Below are 24,210 nucleotides of genomic sequence, written 5' to 3' on the forward strand. Positions count from 1 at the left end.
TGTGCATCCAACGACGAAGACATCACAGGAAGCGCAGTAGGGCTGCTAGCTTCCCCGCCAAGGAGATCGAAGGAGCCATCGTTGCTGGTGGGAAGGCGGTCGGCAGGTTTTTCATTTGCAAGCTTTCTCAGTTGGTCACTGACAGAATCCTGTTCATCTTCGTCCTTGACCTTCACGGCACTGCTTCCACCATTTGTTTGATTTACCACTGGTCTGCCTTCGACATTAGTCATCGGTTGATCTTCTCGTGGTTCTACAATGCACTTCAAAATGCTGCCAAAATGTTCAACTTCTTCGGACACGTCTGTCCAGTAGCCTAACAGCTGTGCTGGATCAACAGAGTCAAGGATTTGTTCAAGAAGTTCATCTTTCACGCACGTCGCCGTTTCACCACCGCCAAAAGAGACCTCGATCATTGGATCCTGGTTCGATTGCTCAATGTGTCTGCACGGCATCACCACCGATTCGGTGTTATTCGCTTCCACTTCGATCGAAATGCTCTCACCCGTTTCTGCACTCGCAGAAAATCCGCTTTCGTGGTTGGACTCCGAGCCTTCGCAGCTTGTCATGTCTCTTTCCATGCTTTCGGAGATACTGTCCTAGTCGTCGACGATTCTACACAAACCAACTCGGTTGTAGTTTCGGCTGTCATGTCGGGCGCAAACAAAAGTCGAACAGCACGTGTCACGTAGGTGAAAAGACTGTTCGCATTAAGACAGGAAGTGCCCATCAGCGATTGCGTACAAGGCCTTCTCATGGTAGTCTGCAGTGCGTCTTCGAGTTCTTCTTCAACTGCCTCGTCAAGAATAACGTCCATGATCTTCTTATCCAACTGGCGGAGCTCAGCTTCCTTGCTCTTCAAAACGGCGACTTGACTGTTGACCTCGCGCGCCTCGGTATCGGGGTACTGCAGTAGTCCTGTCAGGAGCGTAATATTCTTTGAGGCGCTGGCCCTGACAGTCCCACGCACCTTCCGAAGACGCTCGGCCGAAGTCATGGTAGTCACGGAATGGCCACTCCCGGGTTTCACGGCACCAAATATAAATAACGAGGACCCGTGGTCATAAACGTCTTTACTGTGCTATGAAGGACCCTTCGCGTCCTGAGATATTCACCGACTCTAGGGCTGCCCTCCGGGCCTTCGCTTCGGGTGTGGTCTCAAGAGAGGCTGCCGATATTCTCAGTTCGAGGGGTGCAGGAGGCTTTCACACAATTACCTCGTTCCCGGCCCACGTGGGCTCAGGGGTTCATCCAGCAGTTCCCAACGTCAACGAACTTGCCCATAACCGTGCGCGAGAAATCACGTGCCGCGGCGGTCCGGGCGGGTCCGGAGGCGGCTTCACGGAGAGCTTCAGGGATCCACTTGGCACCTTCAACGAAGTTACTTCGCACTATCAACTGTCAAGGTGGCGATACCCCCTCCCGCATTCCAAGCTTACTAGGCCGCAGTCGTCGGTTCTCCGGATGCTGCAGGCAGGTTCCTTCCCGTCTCGTAGCACGTTCACTCACTTTTCTGAAGGCATAAATCAAGGATGCCTTAGCCGTGGGGCAGATAATTGCACACTCGCTCATATGCTCTGGCAGTGCCCGGCGTTACTGAGCGCGAAGTTCAGCACAAAAGAAAACTGGGAGAGGGCTCTTAAAAGCCGCGAGCTCTCAGTCCAGCTGTCGGCAGTCCAGGAGGCCTGCGAACGGGCGGAGGGCCACGGTCTTCCAGTACCGGCGTGGGCGCGGCCAGCAACTGCGGTGGACCCCCCTTTGGAGGTTGTCTGATCGGGATTCTCTAGGACCAAATAAAGTTCATTTCATCATCATCATCACTGTGCAAGGGATAGCTCCGAATCCCACTTCGTTCTCCTCCCTCCGTTCCGTCTCTCGCACCTCTCCCCGAGCCCATGCCCCACTTCTTTATTTTCAACACCAGCTGTGACGCTGGTGTTGAAAATAACACATGGGTCACCGCCGGACAAAAGGCGTAGAGCTGTGCACGGGTCGTATTTACGAGCCCGAGCCCGGCCCGGGCCCGCTGACTTTGTCGAAGGCCCGCCCGAGCCCGACGGCAAAGGGCTGCGAGCCCGCCCGGGCTGGCCTGACGTACGAAAACACAGTCCCGGGCCCGGCCCGGCTTTTTGAAGGTTCGCTGTGAAAACAAAACATCGTTTTCCGGTAATTTGGCACTTTATTGAGCATATCAAATATGATCAAACGACACACGACGAACAGTCTCTATTACACAGATTACAAATTACAAGTAGACGGCCTCATGCCAGCAACAATGGAGTTCGCTCGCCAAAGCCGTCACGTGTATGGGGTATGCCCATGCAAGCGTCAGATTGCACGAAGGCGATCTACGTCGGGTCGCTCGTCGCTGTCGCGTGCATTTTCACTCATATGGGATTCGGCCTTAAATCTAACGCGAACAGTCGCGTGGCGCCGTCACTAGCTCAGGTGGTGTTACTTCTCTGTTTGTAGGAGGGCAACAGATGCAGTGCTGTACCTGCTCCCCTTTTGTTTAAAGTAGCGAATGGAAAGGAAAAGCGGTAAAGGCCGGTCGCGGGAAAGCCGCTGTATGCACGCTGGAAAACAATTCCCGCTCATTCTCTATATTTCGGGCTTGAGTCGGGCTTTGCGCCGGGCCCGAGCCCGGCCCGATAAAACTCCAAGTAGGCCGAGCCCGGCCCGGGCCCGAGGTGAAAATACGTCGGCCCGCCCGAGCCCAGCCCGCGGGCCGGGTCGGGCTCGGGCTTTCGGGCTACCCGGAGCCCGTGCAAACCTCTAAAATGGTGTGCGTGTGTACTGTGTGTGTGTCCTATTCTCATTCTACAAAGTGCAACTTCTGTATAGCGTGACTTTGACAACGGTGACCAGTCGCCAAGACGCGGCTTGATGACATGCAATTTATTTTTGGTTTCTCTATCCCACAAGCGCTGCCAGTGTGCCCTTAATGATTTCTTTAGAACGGGCTTAAGGTCCAATGCAGGGACTGCAACAGATGTATTGGCAGCGCTTTCTTGGACGGATGCAGCTAGTTTGTCTGCCAAAACATTTCCTTCTATTTCACGGTGTCCTGGGACCCAGCACAATACAACATGCTGTTCCAGTGTGTAAGCGGTGCATAGCAGTGAATACAGCGAGACGATGATGGGGTTTTTGTGTTTCTTGAGGGTTTTCAATGCCTTTACGACGCTTAATGAATCGTGTATATGACTGAATTTCGTAGTTGAAATTGCTTGATGTGTTTAACGGCAGCATATATCGCATAGGCTTCTGCGGTGAAAATACTTGTATTAGGTTGCAGAACGCCGGCATTGGAGAATGATGGGCCGACTGCCGCATAAGACACACCAGTGTGAGATTTTGAAGCATCTGTAAAGTATTCAGGGCAAGAATATTTGTGCTGTAGTTCAAGAAAATACGTGTGGATATGTGCAAGTGGTGCGTATTTAGAAACATCTACAAAGGATAGGTCACAGTCGATAGTTTGCCACTGCCACGGTGGAAACTCCCTTGCAGGAGGCATCACATTGTGTTCAAGAAGTGGAACACCCATTTCCTCTGCGAAGCTTCTCACACGCAGAGAGTAGGGTTGTCTCACTCGAGGACGGTTATAAAAGAGGGTAGAGCTGGACGAATCATTTAAGGTAGGGTATGCGGGGTGTTCATAGTTCGAATTAACTTTTAAAAAATACATGAATGATAGGTACGACCTCTGCAAATGTAGTGGCCACTCGTTAGATTCCACATACAGGCTTTCTACAGGGCTCGTCCTGAAGGCACCTGTAGAGAGGCGAATGCCTAAATGATGGACAGGATCGAGCATCTTTAGGACGCTTGGTGAAGCAGACTGATACGTTATGGCTCCGTACTCCAGACGCGTGCGTACAAGACTCTTGTAAAGATTCAAAAGACACTTTTTGTCACTACCCCACGTAGTGTGTGACAACAGTTTTAAGAGGTTCATTGTTTTCAAGCACTTGTTTTTCAGATGTTTTATATGTGGCACAAAGGTTAATTTTGAATCAAAAATTAAGCCTAAAAATTTATGTTCTCTATTTACTGGTAAACGCTCACCCTGCAGATCAATACTGGGATCGGGGTGTGCGCCTCTTTTCCTAGAAAAAAGGACGCTGGTGCTTTTTTGTGCATTGAGACTGAACCCGTTCTCGTCTGCCCATTTGACCACCTTGTTCAAGCCGAGCTGTACCTGCCGCTCACAGATTGCGAGATTGCAAGACTTAAAACCTATCTGTATGTCATCCACATAAGTGCAATAGAACATGTTACGTGGGATGGAAAGACGCAAAGAATTCATTTTTAAAATAAAAAGAGTGCAGCTAAGCACCCCACCCTGTGGTACTCCTGTTTCTTGAACAAACAGATCCGATAAAACGTTTCCCACTCGGACCCGAAATGTGCGGTTTGACAGATAGCTCTCTATGATATTCAACATTCTACCTCGTATGCCTAAGCGTGAGATGTCTCTCAGTATTCCAAACCGCCATGTTGTATCGTAGGCCTTTTCCATATTAGGAATATACCGAGAGAAAGAATTGCTTATGCAGGAATGCATCGCGAATTGCTGCCTCGATACGTATTAAATGGTCAGTTGTAGATCGTCCCTCTCGAAATCCACACTGGTATGGATCGAGAAAACTGTTGGATTCTAGAAAATGTAGCAGCCGCCTGTTTATCATCTTTTCGAATACTTTACAGAGACAACTGGTTAGGGCTATAGGCCTGTAACTCGTAACAAGAGATGGGTCCTTACCCTGTTTCAGGATGGGAATTACGATGGCCTGTTTCGAAGCTGAGGGCATCTCGCCGGAAAACCATATAGAGTTATACAGGCTGAGGAGAGTTTTCTGTGTCTCATGGGGTAAGTGTTTTAGCATCTCATACACTATTCGGTCAGAGCCAGGTGCAGCATTGTTGCAGCAATTAAACGACGCCTGCAGCTCTGCTAGGCAGAAAGGTCTGTTATATGGTTCGTCTGTTGTGGATTTGCGTTCAAGCTTTTGCGCCTCAATTCTTCCTTTGTGCCTTTTAAAAGTTTCCGAATAGTGAGACGAGCTGGAAACATATTCAAAATGTGCATCGAGGGAGTTGGCTTGGTCTTCCAGGGTGCCGCCCTGTATGTTTACTAAAGGAAGTGAGAATGTATGTTGCCCTCTTATTCTATTAACCCGGTTCCAGGCTCTACCTTCGTCGGTGTAGGAGTTTATTCCTGATAGAGACTTGTGCCAGCTTTCTCTCCTAGCCTGCCGACGTGTTCTCCTCCCTTGGGATTTTGCTTGCTTAAACATTACTAGATTTTCAGCTGTGGGGGCGTCACGCAATAGCGTCCACGCCTTGTTCTGTTTCCTCCGAGAGAGAGAGAGAGAGAGAGAGTACAACTTTATTGAGAGTCCAGTGCAGACGCAGAGGTTGCCCCGCGCCACCCGGCTACTCCCACGTTGGGACCGGCAGGTCTAGCCTAACGGCCCTGTCGCGGGCGCACTGGACGGCCAGGATTTGGTCCTGTAGGTTTGGGCTGCGCAAAAGCGCATCACACTCGGCCTTGCTGTAAGTCGGGCCGAGCGACCCGCACTCCCAAAGCATGTGCGCTAACGTAGCGGCCTGCCCGCAAGCGGTGCAGGCGGCATCGGGGAATTTGTGTGGATAAATTTCATTTAAGTGTGCTAAAGATGGGTACGAATGGGTTTGAAGTAAGCGCAACGAGACTGCCTGTGCTCGATTGAGTTTTGAATGTGGGATCGGGAAAGCCCGCCTCGCCATGTAATAATACTTGGTGATCTCGTTGTGTGTGGTTGGAGTGTCCTTATGCCCTGCGTTGTCGGCGCTGGAGCCATCGCCCATGTCGAGAGCAGCGCGGTCGGTGAGCGCGCGCGCTGCTGTGTGGGCTGACTCATTCGGGTTCAGGGCAACGCCCTTTACTGAGCCGATATGTGCGGGGAACCAGTAAATGGTGTGAGGGACCATCCCATCTCTGGTGGAGCTGTTCAAGATCCTGGCGGCCTGTGTAGATATACGGCCCGTTTGGAAGGCTCTCACTGCCGCCTTTGAGTCGCTGTACACCTCTTCACATCGATCATTTAGCAGAGCGAGGGCAATGGCCACTTGTTCGGCCACCTGCGGGTTCGTTGTGCGTACCGTGGAGCAGTTCGTAGTTGAGCCGGTCTGGTCGACGACTACCGCTGCGAACTTTTTACCGTCTCGATATGCTGCAGCGTCGACGAAACTTGCACTTGTACCACCCTTTCCCAGTTGCTTCAATAGAGCTGTCGCCCTCGCCCGACGACGTCCCTCATTGTGTACAGGGTGTGTGTTGCGGGGGATTGGAGCAACAGTGATGTTTTCTTCTACATGTTTCGATATGCGCACGCTATTTGTTTCCACTTGCATTGGGTTGAAACCGAGTTCGTTAAGTATGCGCCGACCGGCCGTCGTCGTGGACAATCTAGCTAGCTGCGATCGTTGCTGCGCTTCCGCTATCTCGGCCGCAGAGTTGTGCACGCCGAGTGCGAGTAGATTCTCGGTGTGTGTGCGTACTGGAAGCCCCAATGCTTTCTTGACGATCTTCCTGATAACAACATCGAGCTTGTCCCACTCCGACCTGAGCCAGTTGTGCATGGCAACGGTGTAGGTAAAGTGGCAGAGCACGAACGCATTAATGAGTCTTAACAAATTGTCCTCCTTAAGGCCTCTGTGTCTCCCGGAGATCCTTTTGACGAGTCGAAAAGCGTTGTCAGTCTTGGCGACGATCTTCCGCATAGCGGTGCCGTTGCCGCCCTTCGCTTCGATAAACATGCCGAGAATCCTGATGGTGCCTACCCTCGGGATTTCCTCCCCATCACTGGTGTAAACGTGTATGTTACTTTCTTCGACGGGTTTCCATCCCTTGGGTCGGGAGCCCCGTTCCTTCCTGTAGAGCAGGAGCTCCGACTTTGCGGGTGAGCATCTGAGTCCCGTTGGGCGCAGATACTCTTCCACCTCGACTACTGCCTCTTGCATGGCATCTTGCACCCGGCCTTCGCTGCCGCCGACGCACCAAATCGTGATGTCGTCGGCGTAGATGGTATGCTTGATGCCGTCCACACTAGCCAGTCTTTTAGACAGTCCAATCATGCAGAGATTGAATAGCACCGGAGAAATCACAGATCCCTGGGGCGTGCCTCGATGTCCAAGCGGTACGTCTTCGGAGAAAAAGTTCCCGATGCGCAGCCTCGCTTTTCTCCCAGACAGGAAGGACCTGATGTAGTTGTACAGCCTGGGCCCAAGCTCGAGGTTCGCCACCGTCTTCAGGATGAATTCGTGCTTGATGTTGTCAAAGGCCTTCTCCAGGTCTAGGCCAAGAAGAGCCTTGGTATCTCTGGAGTAACCATCGATGACTTGGTGTTTAATGAGCATCATTGCATCCTGCGTTGAAAGGCCGGCGCGAAAACCGATCATATTATGCGTATAAATGTCGTTTCCCTCCAGGTAGTCGTTAAGCCTGTTGAGAATCGCGTGCTCTGCCACCTTACCCACACAGGACGTAAGGGAGATGGGGCGAAGGTTCTCGACGCTAGGCGACTTTCCTGGCTTGGGGATTAGTACGGTATCGGCTAGCTTCCATTCCTCAGGGACCTTACCCGTTTTCCATGCTTCGTTGATGAAAGCAGTTAGGCGTTCTATGGATGCGTCGTGGAGGTTTCTGAGGGCTCTGTTTGTGATCCCGTCCGGCCCTGGAGCCGACTTGCGATTTAGCGTTTGAATCACTCGCCTAATTTCGATCTCTGAAAAGTCTTCGTCCAGTTCTGGAAGAGGGGGGCCACCATAGTCCGGGAAGACGCCGTCTTCGCCCTCTCGTTCGACTGGTAGGTACTTGGATACTAACCAGGCAACGAGTTCTTCAACCACCTGTTCTTTGGTGGCCTCATGCAGGGCACGGGCTAGGGTGTGCCTTTGGTTGGCCTTAGTGCTGTGCTCATCCAAGAGATGCTTCAGAAGGTGCCATGACTTGCCGTTTCTGATTTGCCCATCGACGGACTCACAGAGCTCGTCCCACTGCTGTTTGCACAATGTGTCGCAATGTTCTCCGATTTCCTTGTTCAACTTTGATATTTTTTGCCGCAGCCTACGGTTGTGCCTCTGCTCCTTCCATCGACGCATTAGAGCATCCTTGGCTTCCAGCAGGTGGGCAAGCCTGCTGTCCATCTTCTCCACATTTAAGTCTGATGTTATCTTCTTGGTGGCAGTGGCGATATCTCTGCGGATGTCCTCGCACCATTCCTGGAAGTTGTCGGGAGCACCGGGCCTTGTAGTACGGATGTTGCGAAAAAGATCCCAGTCAACCACCGTGAACTCTCGGACTCTGCTACGATCCACCTCTATAGAGGTCTGCAGGACGTAGTGGTCGCTGCCAAAGTCCATAGCGGTGTTGGTCCACGCATGGTTTTCAACATTCTTGATGAAAGCGAGGTCTGGCGTCGTGTCTCTGGTCACCGAGTTGCCTATCCGCGTAGGGAAAGCCTTATCAGTTATTAGGGTTAGGTCTAGTTCGTTGGCGTCCTGCCAAAGGTCCCGACCCTTGCTCGTGTCATATACGTATCCCCATAAGCCGTGTGGTGCATTGAAGTCACCGACTACGACGAGAGGGCGAGGACCAGCTAATTCCACTGCCTTCTCGAGCAACGTCTTGAACTGCTGGCGCCTGTGCTTGGGATTACTATAAACGTTTAACACAAATACACTGTTTTTACGTTGATTGCGCCGTGGTGTGTCAAGCAAAATCTCCGCCATTACATGTTCTACCTTGCAGCTGATCAGTTTCAGGTCGTGGACGAGGTGTGTTAGCTTCTTACTTATAAGTGTGCAGACACCTCGTCCTCCTGACTGCCCAGGAACTGCACGGTAGCCAGCGAGGGACGCTGCAGAGGCTAAAGTCTCTTGAAGTGCTATAATATGAGGTTTGTCCGTTATTGTTCTAAAGTACTGCTGCAAGAGTGCTCTTTTACCAGCGTACCCCCTGCAGTTCCACTGCCAAATGCGGATATTGCTTTTATCGTTGGCCATTGGAGATTCTGCTTTCATCTCCGCCCTGGGAGGTCAGTGCTGCTCGAAGATTCTGTCCCTCTGCCGGATGGACCCCTGGTCTATCGACGGTTTTCACGTTGCTTGCCGACGCTCCATGTGGCTCCGATTTATGCAGTTTTACGTCATTTTCGAGCGCTACGATACGATCGTTCATTGCCCCTAGCCCCTCGATTGGGTTGCTGAGTACAGCCTGCATCTGCCTAACGCTCTCCGTGAGGCTAGCTACACTCTCTGCCACCATCTTGATGTTCGCCGTAATTGTTACCAGTGTCTGTTTAATCTCCTCTACCTGAGATTCCGTGTTCTTAAGCTTACTCACTACCGCTCTGCGTTTGGTTGCCATGGGCCCTTCTCCAGCAGGGACCGGCACCGGCGTATCGGTTTCGCGTTCAGTATTGCTGTGCAGCGCACTTAGCATTTTCTTAAATTCCGCCATTTCGTTGGCCATCTTGCTAACAGTTTCCTTAAGCTCTGCGTTTTCTTTTCTCAATCGCGATACCTCCGCGTCCCTAGCATGCTCTGGGGGCGGGTCGCATTGCATGGGTTGCTCGCCGTCGCTGCTACGAACCCTGTCAGCCCAGGTGAGGTTTGACTTTTTCCTGCCTTGGTCCTCGTTGGCGTGGACTGCCGTGGATGGCTGGAGCCCCGAGGCATATTTGTAGCCTGGCCTGGGCGAGGTGTCCGGGCATGTGCCGGCTGCGTCAGCCCTTCCCTGGTCTGGCCTGGAACTGGACCCGGAACGGGCCCGGGATCCGGACCGTGTCCTGGACCTGGAGCGTGCCCCGGATCTCGAACGGGACTTTTGACGCGCCCTGGATGTGGAGCGGCTCTTGCTGCCGCCTCTGGTTTTCGATCTCCCTCGCGACCTGGATCGGCCTCCAGTTGCCGATGGTCCGGGCTGGTCCTGGTGATGACAGCCGTTGAGCTCGATGGAGGCGTCCACATCGAAGGATGGGGACCTCGCCTGGATGGCGCGGGCCCTCAGGCCTCGCCTGCGCCTGACGACATAGGGTGTCTGATATCGGTGCTTGCAGTCCCTGGATGCAGTGAGGTGTTTGCCACCGCACAAACTACATATCGGTTCACAAACGTGATGCTCGTTTGGCTGGATAGCTTCTCTGCAAGCCCTGCATACTGACGCGTCGGGCGTCGGACAGACGTCAGAGCGGTGTCCAAGTCGGCCACAGGCATAGCAGACATCTACTTGCTTCCTGTATAAAGTGCACTTGATTAGGGTGCCGCCGTAGGAAACATAATTGGGAACCTTGTATCCGTCGAAGAGCACTATGACCACTCCGGTACTCTTGATTCTCTTCGCCCCAAGGGCCAGCGGATTTCTTGCATTAACAATCTTATGGTCGATGGCTTCTGGACCGTCGCTAAGCGGGATCCCGCGGATGACTCCCTTGCATGTAGCATGTGGAGCAGCCACGTATGCACTGACTTCATGGTCCTGACCGGCCACGGTAATAGCTTCGACGTTAACGTAGTGCTTGACATTCTCTTGGCTCGGAGTACTCACGACCATGATGTTTTGTAGTGGATTAGGGCACATCGTGTCCGAGTTTCTCTCGCCCGGATCGAGTCCTGCCGCCTCCCATATGGCCTCTGCCACGACAGACGGGCCAACCTTGCTGATACACAGGCCGCCTCTCGGCCTCACGATGATCTTGGTTTCGTCCCGGGGCAGCGGTGGCATCTTGCTGGCCCTGATAATGTTTTTCTTGATATCTCCGAAGCCGTGACAGCCGGGCGTAGGCGCTTCAGCGGTGGGCTTAGACGCCGGCGTTTGGGCGCCGAGAGCTCCGCCGGCTTTCTTCACTTCCGAACGTCTTCTAGTCACCGTAATCCACCCGGAATCCCTGTTATTCTCCTCATCGTCGACCTGGGTCCCCGCTTCGTCGCATTCCATCTCGTAATTTGGCGAGAAAAAGTCCTTTTTTTTGTCAGAGAAGCGATGCCTGTGCGCCGCGGAGACAGCGACGCGGCCGGGTCCAACGGCGGCGTCTAGCTGCACACCCGGCGTGATCGGCACGAAATTCACTTATAAATGTGAAAATAGTCCACCCACCGGTGCACTTTTGGTGTCCACAGAGTCCCGATGAGCTCAGAAGTCCGATGCAACACACTTTCGATTGAACACGGCCTCACAAAGCACCAAGAAAATAAAAAAACACGGGAGCCGATCGAATCGCGTCCGACCTGCACAGCGCCATCCTCGCGTCTCTGTTTCCTCCGAGCCTTGCGGCACTCGTCGTTCCACCAGGGGACACAACGTTTGCCTCAGGCCCTGGCTATTTCCGGTAAACATTGAGTGGCAACGTTAATTATAAAAGCAGTAAAATAGTCAACGGCACTGTCAATACTAAAAGAAGACATGTCCGCCCACGAGATATTAGTAAGCTTATGGAACTTCTCCCAATCTGCTCTGTCAAGCTTCCACCGAGGAGCCTGGGATGGATATTCATTTGCTTTTTGTGTTTTTAGGAGTATTGGGAAGTGGTCACTACCGTAAGGGTTTTTAACCACTTCCCAGTTAAATTCTAGTGAAATAGAGGGAGAAATGATGCTTAGATCAATGGATGAATATGTTTTGTTCGCGAGGCTAAAAAACGTGGGTTCTTTCTTGTTCAGTAGACATGCGCCCGTGGAAAAGAGAAAATTCTCAATGAGGCGGCCACAAGCGTCGGTGCGAGAGCCCCACAGGCTGCTATGGGCATTAAAATCGCCTAGAACAATTAAGGTAAGGCTCCGGCAACTCATCTATAAAAGACTGAAATTCGTGTTTGTGTAGCTGGTACTGTGGGGGTATCATATGTATATTGAGCAGACCGTCATGAGTTTGTTGGCAATAATAGCTCGAACGGCTACTGCCTCCAGGGCCGTTCGGAGTGGAAAATGCTGGCATGCTACATTTCTGTCCAGTATGATGGCTACCCCGCCAGATGATGCGCGTGCATCCTGGCGGTCTTTCTGAAAAACAACATACTGCCGGAGGAAATTTGTGTGTCTGGGATGTAAGTGTGTCTCCTCTACACACAGCACTTTTGGACACAATTTACGAAGGAGTTCCTGTATTTCGTCTAGGTTGTGTAAAAGTCCTCTGACGTTCCATTGTAATATTGTGTCCATGTTGAAAGTGTACTTGTGCTGTGTGTTGTAATTGGTGGAAGTGACTTATTTCACAGAGCCTTTTTCAGGCCCTGTAATTAGAGTTTTGTCTTTTTTGGAGCGGTCGAGGGGTTCTCGCCGCTCCTTTGGCGCTGCCTGCGCCTTTCCACTTGGAGTTGTGTCCATTGCCTCGTGCGAGGCATCGGACAGGCGTTCTAGCGAGCGGTGTGAGCGCAGTGTTGGCTTTGCCTTCAAAGACAACGCCTTTGGTCCGACCAGCCTGGTCGAAGGGAGCTCCTTGACCTCCGAGGTGCCATGGTTGGAAGAGGCCTCTGGCATGGCCATGTTCGAGGAAGGCTGGGCAGCCTTGGCTGCTCCCACCGTGGGGGCCGACGGCGGTAGCCTCGGCACGCTACGCGTGGCTTCGGCAGCCGCCTGATGCCGTTGTGGTGCTGCCCCCCGTTGCACCACTTCGGCAAAAGATGTTTTCCCCGCAAAGTGCGGCGAGACACGTTGTCTTGCCTCACGGAAACTGATATTGTGCGTGACTTTGATGGTTAGAATTTCTTTTTCTTTTTTCCATGCAGCGCAGGATCTGGAATAAGCCGGGTGGTCACCGTCGCAGTTGGCGCAGTGTACCTCGGCCTTGCAATCATCATCGGTAGAGTGTCCCGTCGTGCCACATTTTGCACAGGTTTGCTGCCCTTGGCAACTCTGGGAAGCATGTCCGAAACGTTGACACTTGAAGCAGCGTCGCGGGTTAGGTATGTATGGTCTCACGCGTAGTTTGAGGTAGCCGGTATCAATTTCATCTGGTAGAGTGCTTGAGGCGAATGTTAGGATTATGTGCCGGGTTGGTAACTCTTTGTTTTCATGTCGGATTTTGATGCGCTGGACTTGTACGACGTTCTGATATTTCCATCCAGTAAGGAGTTCCTCGTCTGTTAGATCCATTAGGTCGTCATCCGACACGACACCCTTGACGGTGTTCATCGTTCGGTGAGCAGTGACGGTTATGGGCTTGTCCCCAAATGCTAAGAGGTTTGTTAATTTTTCATACTGTGTCTTGTCCTTTACCTTTACCAGAATGTCCCCACTGGCCATCTTGGTGGCCTTATAGCCACTTCCGATGGTTTCTGTGAGACACCTGGACACAAGGAATGGTGAGATGTTGCGGGCTTTCTTGTCTGGGTTCTCGCAATGAATGACGTGGTACTTTGGGAACGGGTCTTGTTTTTTCAAAAGAGAGTGCGTGTTTGCATCGGTGCGCCCCTTTTAGAGGGGCGATCAAAAGAGAAGGGGTTTGGTGATCCCATGGAAAAATGTGGTTTTTTCGGCAACGACGCCTACCGCCCACCACGGAGCCCAACAAGGGGACGTGGCAGATCATGATGTAAAAAGGTCTGCACAACGCCAGTAGTACGCCGTTACTATAACCTAATATATCTATCCAAGGTTGGACATGTACACCAGGTTAACCCTTGCCGCCGAGAAAGGTGGAAGTAGAAGGAAGCGAGGAGAGGACAGGAAAGGCTGAAAGCAAGAGATAAAGACGAAGATGTGGGTAGAGAGAGATAGGAAAAGGCGCGCCAATTTCCCATGGGTGGGTCAGCCGAGGGGTGCCGTCTACGTGAAGCCGGGGCCAAAGGGGTGTGTTGCCTCTGCCGGGGGGCCTTAAAGGTCCAATCACCCGGCGTCGGCTCAACCCCCAGGATCCCCTTTTCCCCGGACACGGCAATGCCACGCACGGCTAGGCGTGGGAGGGGGTCGAAACCCCCCCGTTACCTCGGGTCCGTGGTGTCGCTGCACACCAAACGCCTGCTTGCACAGACGCCCCTGCGGGGGAAAGGGGGGGGGGGGGAGGCATAAATTAACGACACATGCAGCATGAAAGTGGTGCCTTTATTTCTCCCTGGCAAATAATGGTCAAGCTAAAGTACCACGCCAGTTTGATCTCAAGAGCTTGTCAATAAGTTGCGCGGTTTGCAGCCACATTCAACCTGTTTCCAGCTGTTTGCTCTTCAAATATGCAAACCTAGGAAAAGTATGCTCGCGTGCATATGTTGTAGAAAACTGCAACAAAAGCTTTACAGCCATCTCATAGAAAAGGGGAGACGTAAGTTAGCTCTGCCGCAGTTCAAAAGTATGATGCGGCGAAGCGTACGAAATATCGGAAGGGACCCCTGTCACGGGAGAAAGTGTGCCTCCAAAAAACGCGTTTTGTTGTGTTGTTTTTTTTTTGTTTTTAGAGGAAGAGTTTCGCGGACCCCGAAAAATGATTTCACGGACCCCTGTGGTCCGCGGAACCCTATTTCAGAACCACTGCCCTACACTTCAATACACCACACTGTCAATATACAGTCAACACACTCTCACACACCACCTCCCAATAAGCTCAGTCGACTGCCAAACCAAAATTTCAAATATTACATATGACACCACAGCCGCGTGGTGGCAGAAAACGAAAACAAAACAGAAAGAAAAAACCCTAGCGACTGACGCAAAAAAAAACAAAACAGTACGAAGTAATGAGCACAATCACACAATAACCACTTACACAATTGCAAGCTTAAAACATGCAAGGACACTTATCTGCCGCTGTCGTTGCGGAGCCCTCGAAAAGCACGTCCTTCCACATCTTTCCATTCCTGGAAGGAAGTGGAAGGAAATGTTCCCGCGGTGGCGTCACCTGGCGGCGAGGATACGCGGGGACATGGGGAGCAGCGCACTTTCATTGGTCCTTGGCGCTGCTCGTGGACGGTGGTTTCTTGTCTGTGGGGTGATTCCGCGAGTTGTCCTCACGGACTCCCTCCAGTGGTGAGTCGAACATCGTCGACATTGCGTTGCGTGTGTTACTTTGGCATTCTGTCAAACATCGTCGACGTTGCATTGGGTGTGCTACTTGGGCATTCTATAGTCTTGTTTGTCTAATTCGGCTAGAGGGCTCACTATGGGAATATATAGGCATGTTATGACTTATATGATTCGATTTGCGGGCTTGCTCTTGTGTAATAGAAACTAATAAATGTCCATTTATTTGTTTGTTCTTGCGGTTTGGAACTGTGTCCGGTGTTCCTCGTGCGAGAGAGAAAGAGAGAGACCACAGGTTACAAAATACATTCTTACAGTATATGCCATGTTAAAAAGGCATTGATTACATGGCAAGTACCTTTTAAAACAGGGTTACAAGCATACTTGAGGACTTTTTGTTTAGAGGCAAATCATCCTAGATTTTGGCAGCAATTAGTGAACTGCATTAATCAGCGACCACCTTTAGCTCAGTTTTTCTCTCCGCTTGCTTGTACAACGGGACGGCTTCCATTTGGGACTATTTATGCGATCAGCTGTGGTATCATCATGCTTGAACAAAATGTTCGATGTGTTGCAGATGAACGGACAGTACTTACCAAGTCATCCGCCAGTATGAATATGATGTTTGGCTTCTTTGATGTTGAATCAGCTGGAGACGCCGTCGCCATCAAGAACAGGATGAGCGTCACTGTCATGCTGGTAACAAGCCGACCATGAAACCACAATTCGCATAACATACATCACTGTTTATCATTATTGACAAAAGCCGAGCCACGAAACGTGGTACAAGGACTCGTATCGAGACCACGGTGATCGAGACATATGCGTCAACAATATCAATAGATGTATTCGACATCGCCATTAGCATCTGCAGAGACTTAAAAGTGGCGTCGGCATGGTGTTCTATGGTTTTATTTGGTATACAGACAGTAAAGTTTACATTTGTTTTGCCTCTGAATCCCGTTGCCTGAAGCCTACCATGCTTCTACTAATGCAAAAATACAAGAGTGCCAAAAATGCGACAAATTGTGCTCTACAAATGTAGAAAGCAATAGCTATTACTCGCCGCGTTGGTGCTAGATGGCGGGACATACCGTCGTGGCAGCAAGGAGGAGCTTTATCAAAGAGCATAGTATATCTGTATGTTTGAAGAGCGAGTTTATCAACGCCTTGATGTAAGCAATTTGTTCGAGAATCATTCAAATCATATATCCCTGGGTATACGTGAACTGTTTCGTAGACAAATACGAAGTATACCAGGCGTAATTTGGGATGATTTAGTGAGGATATTCCAAGCATGGCGCATAAGGAATTTTTTCTAATAAACACGCACCTCGATCATCCTGCGCGTTAATGCAGTCAAGCCGAGTATACACTAACATGCAGATGCGAAGAAAATTGATGACGGGCCAACAGCGTACTGCCCCGTTGCGTAGTTCCCGCTGTCTGCGGTGAAAAGATACTACAATTTTAACGTTTCACTCACGTTTAATGACTTCAGCTACAACCTACACCATTCCTCGTCGCGATACATGCCATTTTGAAGAATGCGAGAATCATTATTGCAGGTGATAGTACGATAAATCACACAACCATCAGCGAAAAGATGGATGGCAGACAAAATGCTTGACGCAAGGTCGTTAATGATAATGGTGTACAGCAAACGACCTAGAACAGTGTCCATCAGATGTGACTGAGGTAGACAAGTGTGGATTATCAAAGACAAATTGTATGCGATCCAGCGTTAGACCTGCCGATCTACATTTGAACGAGAACATTTTTTTAATGCTGGTGGGGAAACCTTGTGAAATGCTTTTTCGTAATCAAGAAACGATGTATCCATTGGCAGGTTCATATCTAGATATGAATTAAAAATTGTTAGCGAAAAGAGCGAGGTGTGTTTCGCACAATAGTCAGGGTTGGCAACTTTTTGTTTCCTTGATTTGAACCAAATTACCAATATGTTGTGACGTCGCAGCCTCCGGTTTTCGAGTATGCGGTGTCAAAATCAAAAGTCAGGCAATAAGCGTGAAGAGGGTGCTATTACTGCGCAAGCGCAATAAACTTCGTTATCCTGCACGAAATGATTCATAAGTCAACAATTTATGCTTTAATCTCAGCAATTGTGATTTTGAGTTCTTGCTGTGCTTAGGTACTTACATTTCCATGTAAAGCGACATTCGACCTGCCTGAGAACACAAGCACGGCCCGACTGCATGAATTGGGCATGGCAAGTATTGGCCGCGAGATCGAGCGGAGTCGCCGCCTGGCGGCTACTGGCTGAAGCGCACCTAGTGTGGATTGCTCCATGCGTCGTCTGCTAACCGCGTTGTGTTTGCATGTGTGCGTACGTCATGCAGGGCCTCAACAGGCGGTTTGTTCCGTTGCGTTGGTGCAACTTTAACCGCTCGTACGTATGCCTAACAACATGTAAAGAAGCATTTGACTTTGATCGGCTGTATATGTACTGTAATAAGATCAGTGAGTGCACTTGTCGAGAGTGCTGTGTGTGGTCGTCGTACCGTCCGTTCACGAGAGTCATATCAGTGTAGGTGCCGCTCTGTGGTTCAAGCGCATTGCAAAGTGCACTTGGCGTTGTCCTAAAGATGAGAAGTATTAAATCTCATGTGAATATAGCCTTTTAGCGGCTCGATGGTTAAAAAAAGGCTCTCATGCACTTGCGCGTTGTGGTTAGGTGTATAACTTCGGGACTGTCGTTTATAGGTTACGCGACTGAGCTTTAGTTGTGTACGGTCCTGGTCCCACAGCAGAGAAATATTTCTGTCAAGTCACGTCTCACACTTAATTCGGTACTTAAATTGTCCCCTAAACAGAAAAGAAAATGGAATGACACGGAAATCGCAAAACTGAGTTCCCTTGCGCAATTATAACTTGTGGCGAAATGTATTAAAGACACCCGTGTACTTGCGAGGTAGCTTATGCCTGTCAAATTTGCGCTGTGGCAAGTTCAGTGTCGGAAGTGCGTCAGGCCTCAATCTCTTCCGCGAAAACCCTTAAAAAAAGAGAGCGAGCGAGAAAAATATATTCATCATGAAAAGCAGTTGCGATAAACTCGCTCGCGCATTTTCATCGCTTACGTGGCGTGTGAGGGCTCATAAAACGATACCATTTACTATGCACCAGATCATGCATACACACTTGCCGCGTTTCGGTGCACGTACTTGCCCTGCGGAACACTGAGAACTGTTCTCGCGGCCGTGTAAACACAATGGAACATGCGCGAACTACAAAAGGGCTCGGGGACTCTCGTTTAAACAGACTCATAGCCAAGCGCGAACAAACTTTGCATTCACAGCGCAGACGGTACATGAATGACAAAGAATCAATTCCATGAATTAATTTTCTTCTTTCTCGATTGATTCACGCTTAATTTTTCTGCGGAAGTGTAGGAAAACCAAAGCACATGGAAGCTTCCCCGAGCGTTCGCTTACTACAACCGTCTTCACGCTCGTAGTGCACAGCAGCAACAAGCACATAAATGCACACATTTGCGAATTTATCGCTGACTACTCACCATCCGTTCTCGTTCGCGAACGCTAGAATGCACTGTCGTCGAAGTGCTTGCTGCACACCATTGCGTACTTGGAAGGCGTCTTGCCGTTACGAAGCCTAACGAGCCACAGTCGGCGACGTTCCGCGTCGGTGGGATAGAAATGGAAGCTTATTCCTCGCTCTGTGCAGTATGCGCGGCATTGTGGCACCGAACAAAACCTCACCATCGATAACGAAGAGTTTTCTGCGGGTACGGAACACAAAATCACGATGTGAAAACAGAAGCCCCGTGCACTTCTACACACACCACACGAAACCAGTATCCACACTAGCGGGGTGACGGTGCTGTCACCTATAGGTCGATCTCGCCGCGAATAGGGAACCCAAGCTCAAGTTCGGCGCCTGCATTTCACGCGTCGGGAAGGCTGCTTTATCACGCCGGAACGGACGTCTGTGCATTTGCAGCAAGCTTTGACATCGTTCTGCAGGTTTGCTTTGTTTTTGTCACTTTATTAGGGTGATATATATTTAAGCCGCTAAATATAACTGGCACTTAATACATGCTTTGCAATTGCAACCTTGAAGTAACCACCTTCTGACTTTGTGCGATTTTCTAGCCGCGTTCACACAGCAGGTTTTATACGCCTGTCAAGTCGATATCATAAAAAGAGACTGCAAGCATGACGCGAGAGCCGAAAAAACGAGGCGAGCAGTTCATCTTGCTTCACAGTGGTTAAAACTCAGCTAGCTGCCTCGCGTCTTAATCGGCGGGTGATTCTCCAGCGGCACGGAGGACTTGACTCTAACCTTCTCAGGAAGCAGTGCCATGGCCGTATAGGCCTCGTGCGCTCAGTTGATGGCGCCACCGCTCTCCTAGAGTCACTAGAAAAACTTCAGAGTATCGCATCTGTTTTCCGCGCGCCGCCGCCGACGCGATTGGCTTATTCGCATCACGTGACCTCTCGCCGCCATATCCCTTCCAAGCGCTTTGGGTGCAGGCGCGTTCAATCCAGAGCATGGCCGGACATTTAGCAGTACCGCGGTCCCCAGAAGTACTTCGTCGCTTTTTTAAACGCGTCATGCAGACAGGGGCGTAAGGAGACATTTTTTTCGGGGGGGGGGGGGGGGCACGGCTTGGTGTGCCACCCCCTGGCTACGCCACTGCATGCAGATGCCAGAAGAGAGTAGCTCACTATCAATCGAACGTTACTGGTGAGCTACTCTGGGAATCTCGTTTGCCGTGTGGGAAAGATTAATGTCAAAGAGCGCCGTTCTACGTGGCTGCATAGTTGGCCTGAACGAATTCGCCCCCCTCGAATAACACTCCTTCCTGCAGTGAACTACATTAACTTTGCTGGAAAAGATCTTATGCGACAGGATACTTCACCTTTTCGGTTCGCTATGGTCAGCGATATTGAAAACTACATACATTCTTATTTGCTAGGCCGTTTATATCTCGATCTGTTGAACAGATTACGCATGCTATCCGAGTTATAAGCGTGTCACGCACGAGAGCGAAATCGAAGATTTAATAAAATAATAACTGTTTACTGGTATACCTTGAAGGCAATTGTGGCATGATCTTTGGCATTGCACAAAACAGAAGCGTGGAACTCCATTGATAAACTTGGTATAAATCAATGTTATCAAGCGTATTTTTAAATTTGTTGCAAAAAAATGCCGCCAATGCTGCATTGCACCGAGCGTACCCTTAAAATACTGTATAGTTGGTGAGAAATGGTCACAGCAAAAAAAAAAAAAAAAAAAAAGCAGATCCCACGCATTGAGGGAGTCGATTTTATGCGAGCCCTAGGTCTATATACATACTGTGTTGCAGTAGCATGCGCTTTAAAAATTCGGGGATGTGCTATTTCTGATCAAAGGAACATAAAGCACCGTGCCGAGGAAGTTTTAATAAGAGTGCATTATGAAAAAAAAAGTGCAACAGTGCAGAAACCGAACCCCAGCTGTTTACGCGCTGGCAACGCCAAAAAAAGAAATGTTTTGTCGGAAACAGCAAAATATTTGCAATTTCATTGCAACGTTGGGAACATTAAGGAGACAAGAAATAGGAAATGAAACAATTAAGTAGTGATGTCAATCATTTTTGATGGCCTATTTTCTACGTATCGTAAGATAAGATGCACCTTACCTACCGCACGCCGATTCGCCCGTGCGTTCGGCTGCTGGCGTGCCGAATCAAGACGTCGCGCACAACTACCAATTACCGTACACACACAACTTCTATTACACATGTCAACCAGTTGAACAGCAAGCACGGTGCGCAAGCAAGCTATGCGTCAGCGATCAGTCGAAGGACGCAATGTTGAATGTTCTGGATGTTGTTCGATAACGTTCTCGAGTGCAGTGAACCTGAACACCGACTGCAAAGCTAGCGCAAACAGTCAAGATTCACCAAATGTCGAAGTAAATGGCATCTCGCACGATGTCACTGCGCTAATGCAACGATGTTTACAGATCCAGACCTAGCGAACACGCCCGGGCGTGACACGAAAAGAGACCGATGAAGCCATGAAGAGAGTTCGCGAGCACATGGCAACATTCGCCGTACGTTTCATTAGTTACACCGCTAACCGCGCAGTCGATCCATACCTGTCGATGACTCGAAATCACTTCTAATATCCTCCTGAAGAAATACACACACACAATGCCGTTATGCCGAGCGTAACACGGCACTGAGGCTAAAAGATCGGTCACTTCTCAACACACGCTAGCAACGCGCCGGACGGTCTGGAAGGAGCATGGCCGCCGCCACCCAATGTTGCCCGCGTGCAGCCTACCTTTGCGGTACTCTGATTTTCCAGTGACTCTACGCTCTCCGAGTGCGCAGCGCCAATGCGGCCACTTCGCGCATTTTGTCCCTGTTCCCTTCCCGGTGCGTAGCTCGCAGTTTTGTGCGGTCAACGTCGATGCACTAAAATGGCAACGCAAAACGAGCCCCGCTTGCTTTTTTTGCGGCTACGGACGAATAGCAAACGTTCAGGAATACTTCAAACGAAGTAGTTCGCTTCGGCGAGCCGACGTGTATGCCGCTGATCACGTTTACTGCGTGAGATAAGCACTGCACAGTGCCGTCGGTCCGTCGGACATATTCGGAAAATGCGTCGCACGATAAAAATATAGAGACCACATGAAGTGTCCATCTCCTAGTTTTCTAGCGCTGTTAGTACGTCGAATACGTTGCGCAATTATATTTTTGAAGATGTGCGACTTGTATTTCGCCTAGTTCCTCGGATCAAAAGCTGATCCTGAGGCCCCTCAGCCCGACAGTCATGCACGGCCGACTAAGGGGGCACTGCAGAGGACTGTTTTGCGTTGCAACGGTTGCCACAAATCTCCGTTCGGGATAACAATAATAAAAGGAACAAGGGAACGAACAATGTGTTAAATTACCTGGAGAAGCAGCGTCGCCAGAAAACTTTTTTTTCTGTGGGGGTTCCACCATACGTACTTTATGAATGTTCGTCCGTGCGTTTGTATGTGTGCGTGTATACATACACATGCAAAATAAAAAATTTCCTAGGGGGTGGGGGTGAGAAGGGCTTTGAATCCCCTTGGTTACGCCAGTGTCTTGGACAGAAAGCGAAAGAAACCGTGCGAAGACCGGACGCGTTTGATTATCGGGCGCGCCGAACGGCTGCGATCCAACATTTCCGTCCATCAGCCTCGTTCGACTTCCATGAAAACGATAAAACTGCACCTTTGGCAGTTTCCCGGCCGTGTTCTTGTAGCTGTTATGACATGCGAACTCTCAAGAGCAGATCTAGAAGTCGACTTTTTTCGCAGCGTACACACGCTTGCGCTGCTAGGGGCCATTGCCAACCAGCTGCGGCCAAGCGCTTCTGTGTGGAGGGAACAGGGACATTTTGCCAGAAGTCGCCGCAGGGGCGCTGCATGTCCGATTTGAAACAGCAGCGCACGAAGCCTATAATCTTTTTTTTCGCACGCCGCGACAACGAAAGTACACGGCTGCTACTGTAAGCATGCCATATCAAAACAACAATCATGTGATTCGTAGTCCACGCCGCAGAACATCGATAGCGTGTACGGCTTCATTTCGGAATGCGTGTGGACCATTATTCATCTTTAACATGACAGAATGAGACTTACCTCGAGGTATACCGTATACGTCCTACACGGTGTAATCGCGACTTGGGAAATGCATTTCGCTTTGAGTTGGGCGTCGTTGTTGTCGATCGTCTGCTCTTCACCGTTAACGTGATTGACGAGCCTTTCTCATTTTATCAAGTTCGCTTTTCGGAAGTGCCAGTCAAGCTTGAAAATCCTTTTGAAGCAGCACTGCAAGCGGTACATAGGCCTCCCAAGCTCGGCCAGGGGGCGCTGCGTCGCACGCGTTTCGCCACCTTTCTTGCAAAAACCGGTCGCTCCTTTCCCCGCGCCTGCCTTTTGACAGCGCTGTCTCAGCACGTTCACGCACCCTGCACGCGCTGTTTCCTGCTCGCCGTGCACGTGCAACTTCACGTGTCGCTTAAGACGTTTTCACGGTGGGAATCTCACCAGAAGAGGGCGGTTGATCGACCACCTTTTCGGGACAGAGCAGGTCGTCAAGGACAATGCTGTTTGTACGAGGGCTACATGCGTGCCGATGCTGGACGGGCACATTTCTTTGACATGAATAGGGAGGTGACGGCGCGATATCTGTAATTATGTCACCGGTAAAACGCACATTCGTTGCGGCAGTCGTGTCTACTCGGAGCTGTCAGCAAACATCCACTACGCTTTCGCGTGCGTTTTCTATTGATAACTTTTCGATTGCTTGGATGCCAAGTTTGTCGTGCGGCTTTAAATTTATTATGAGCTCAGTGTGAACAGCATAAATTTACATCTGCCCTGTTGAGTCACTGGCTGCATCGCAATCCGCAGTGTTCAATTTCGTGGGATTTTCGCTTTTGCCGAGGTTTGCATGGGATGATAACGTCGGATCGCAAGTTTAATGTCACTTGGATTTTTTTGGAGCTCCCTTTGACAGCCTAATGATACGCGCAAAAAAAAAAAACATTTCATGCCCACTTCGACCATGCATGTTTCTTGCAGAGATGTGTTTCATTTCGAATAATATCGACGCCTGATCACGCACCGTGTTATAAAAAAGCTGATTCGAATGTCGCTTTGGTTGTCTCGACAGCTCGCTTGGTCAGCATCATACTATACAATACCCACTGGGATCGCGCATGTTTGATTATGCCGAGATTTGTGCCCGATGATAAGCGCGTCGGATTTCGCGAAGCCATCGAAAATTTAATTGCCGCCTGGGATCTTTTTTCAGCTCGTTTCCAAAGCGGCACCTGTATATTGCCCGCAGCTCACGCGCATGCAAGGCTATATATTACGTGCCGAAAGCACGACAATATTATGAGGCACGCCGTGGTGGGGGACTTCGGATTAATTTCGGCCACCTGGGGTTCTTCAACGTGTACGTAAATCCAAGTACGCCGGTGTTACTGCATTTCACTCCCATCGAAATGCAGCTGCCGTATGCGTGAATCGAACCCATGACCACGATCTTAGCAGCGCAACACTTCAGCCTGCTAAGCAATCACAGCGTGTCGCATGCAAGGCCAATATAAACACTCAATGCAAACATGCAGCTTAATTCTGTTTACAGTGAGCCGCGACGGGAAATGTACTGCAATCAGCTGAATTAAACACTTAGTACTC

General features: G+C 50.2%; 1 protein-coding gene across 1 annotated transcript in view; it reads right to left on the bottom strand.

The window, feature by feature from the left end:
- The window catches only part of LOC119386296 (arylsulfatase B-like), a 171,572-nt gene extending 155,880 nt beyond the window's left edge, over nt 1-15,692 (bottom strand). The window contains exon 1 of the mRNA XM_049414296.1: nt 15,594-15,692. Coding sequence (XP_049270253.1) covers nt 15,594-15,692 — 99 coding nt within the window. The remainder of the gene's footprint in view (nt 1-15,593) is intronic.
- Between the last annotated feature and the right edge of the window lie 8,518 nt (nt 15,693-24,210).

This window comes from Rhipicephalus sanguineus, chromosome 3, assembly GCF_013339695.2.
Source record: "Rhipicephalus sanguineus isolate Rsan-2018 chromosome 3, BIME_Rsan_1.4, whole genome shotgun sequence".
In the NCBI taxonomy this organism is placed as follows: domain Eukaryota; kingdom Metazoa; phylum Arthropoda; class Arachnida; order Ixodida; family Ixodidae; genus Rhipicephalus; species Rhipicephalus sanguineus.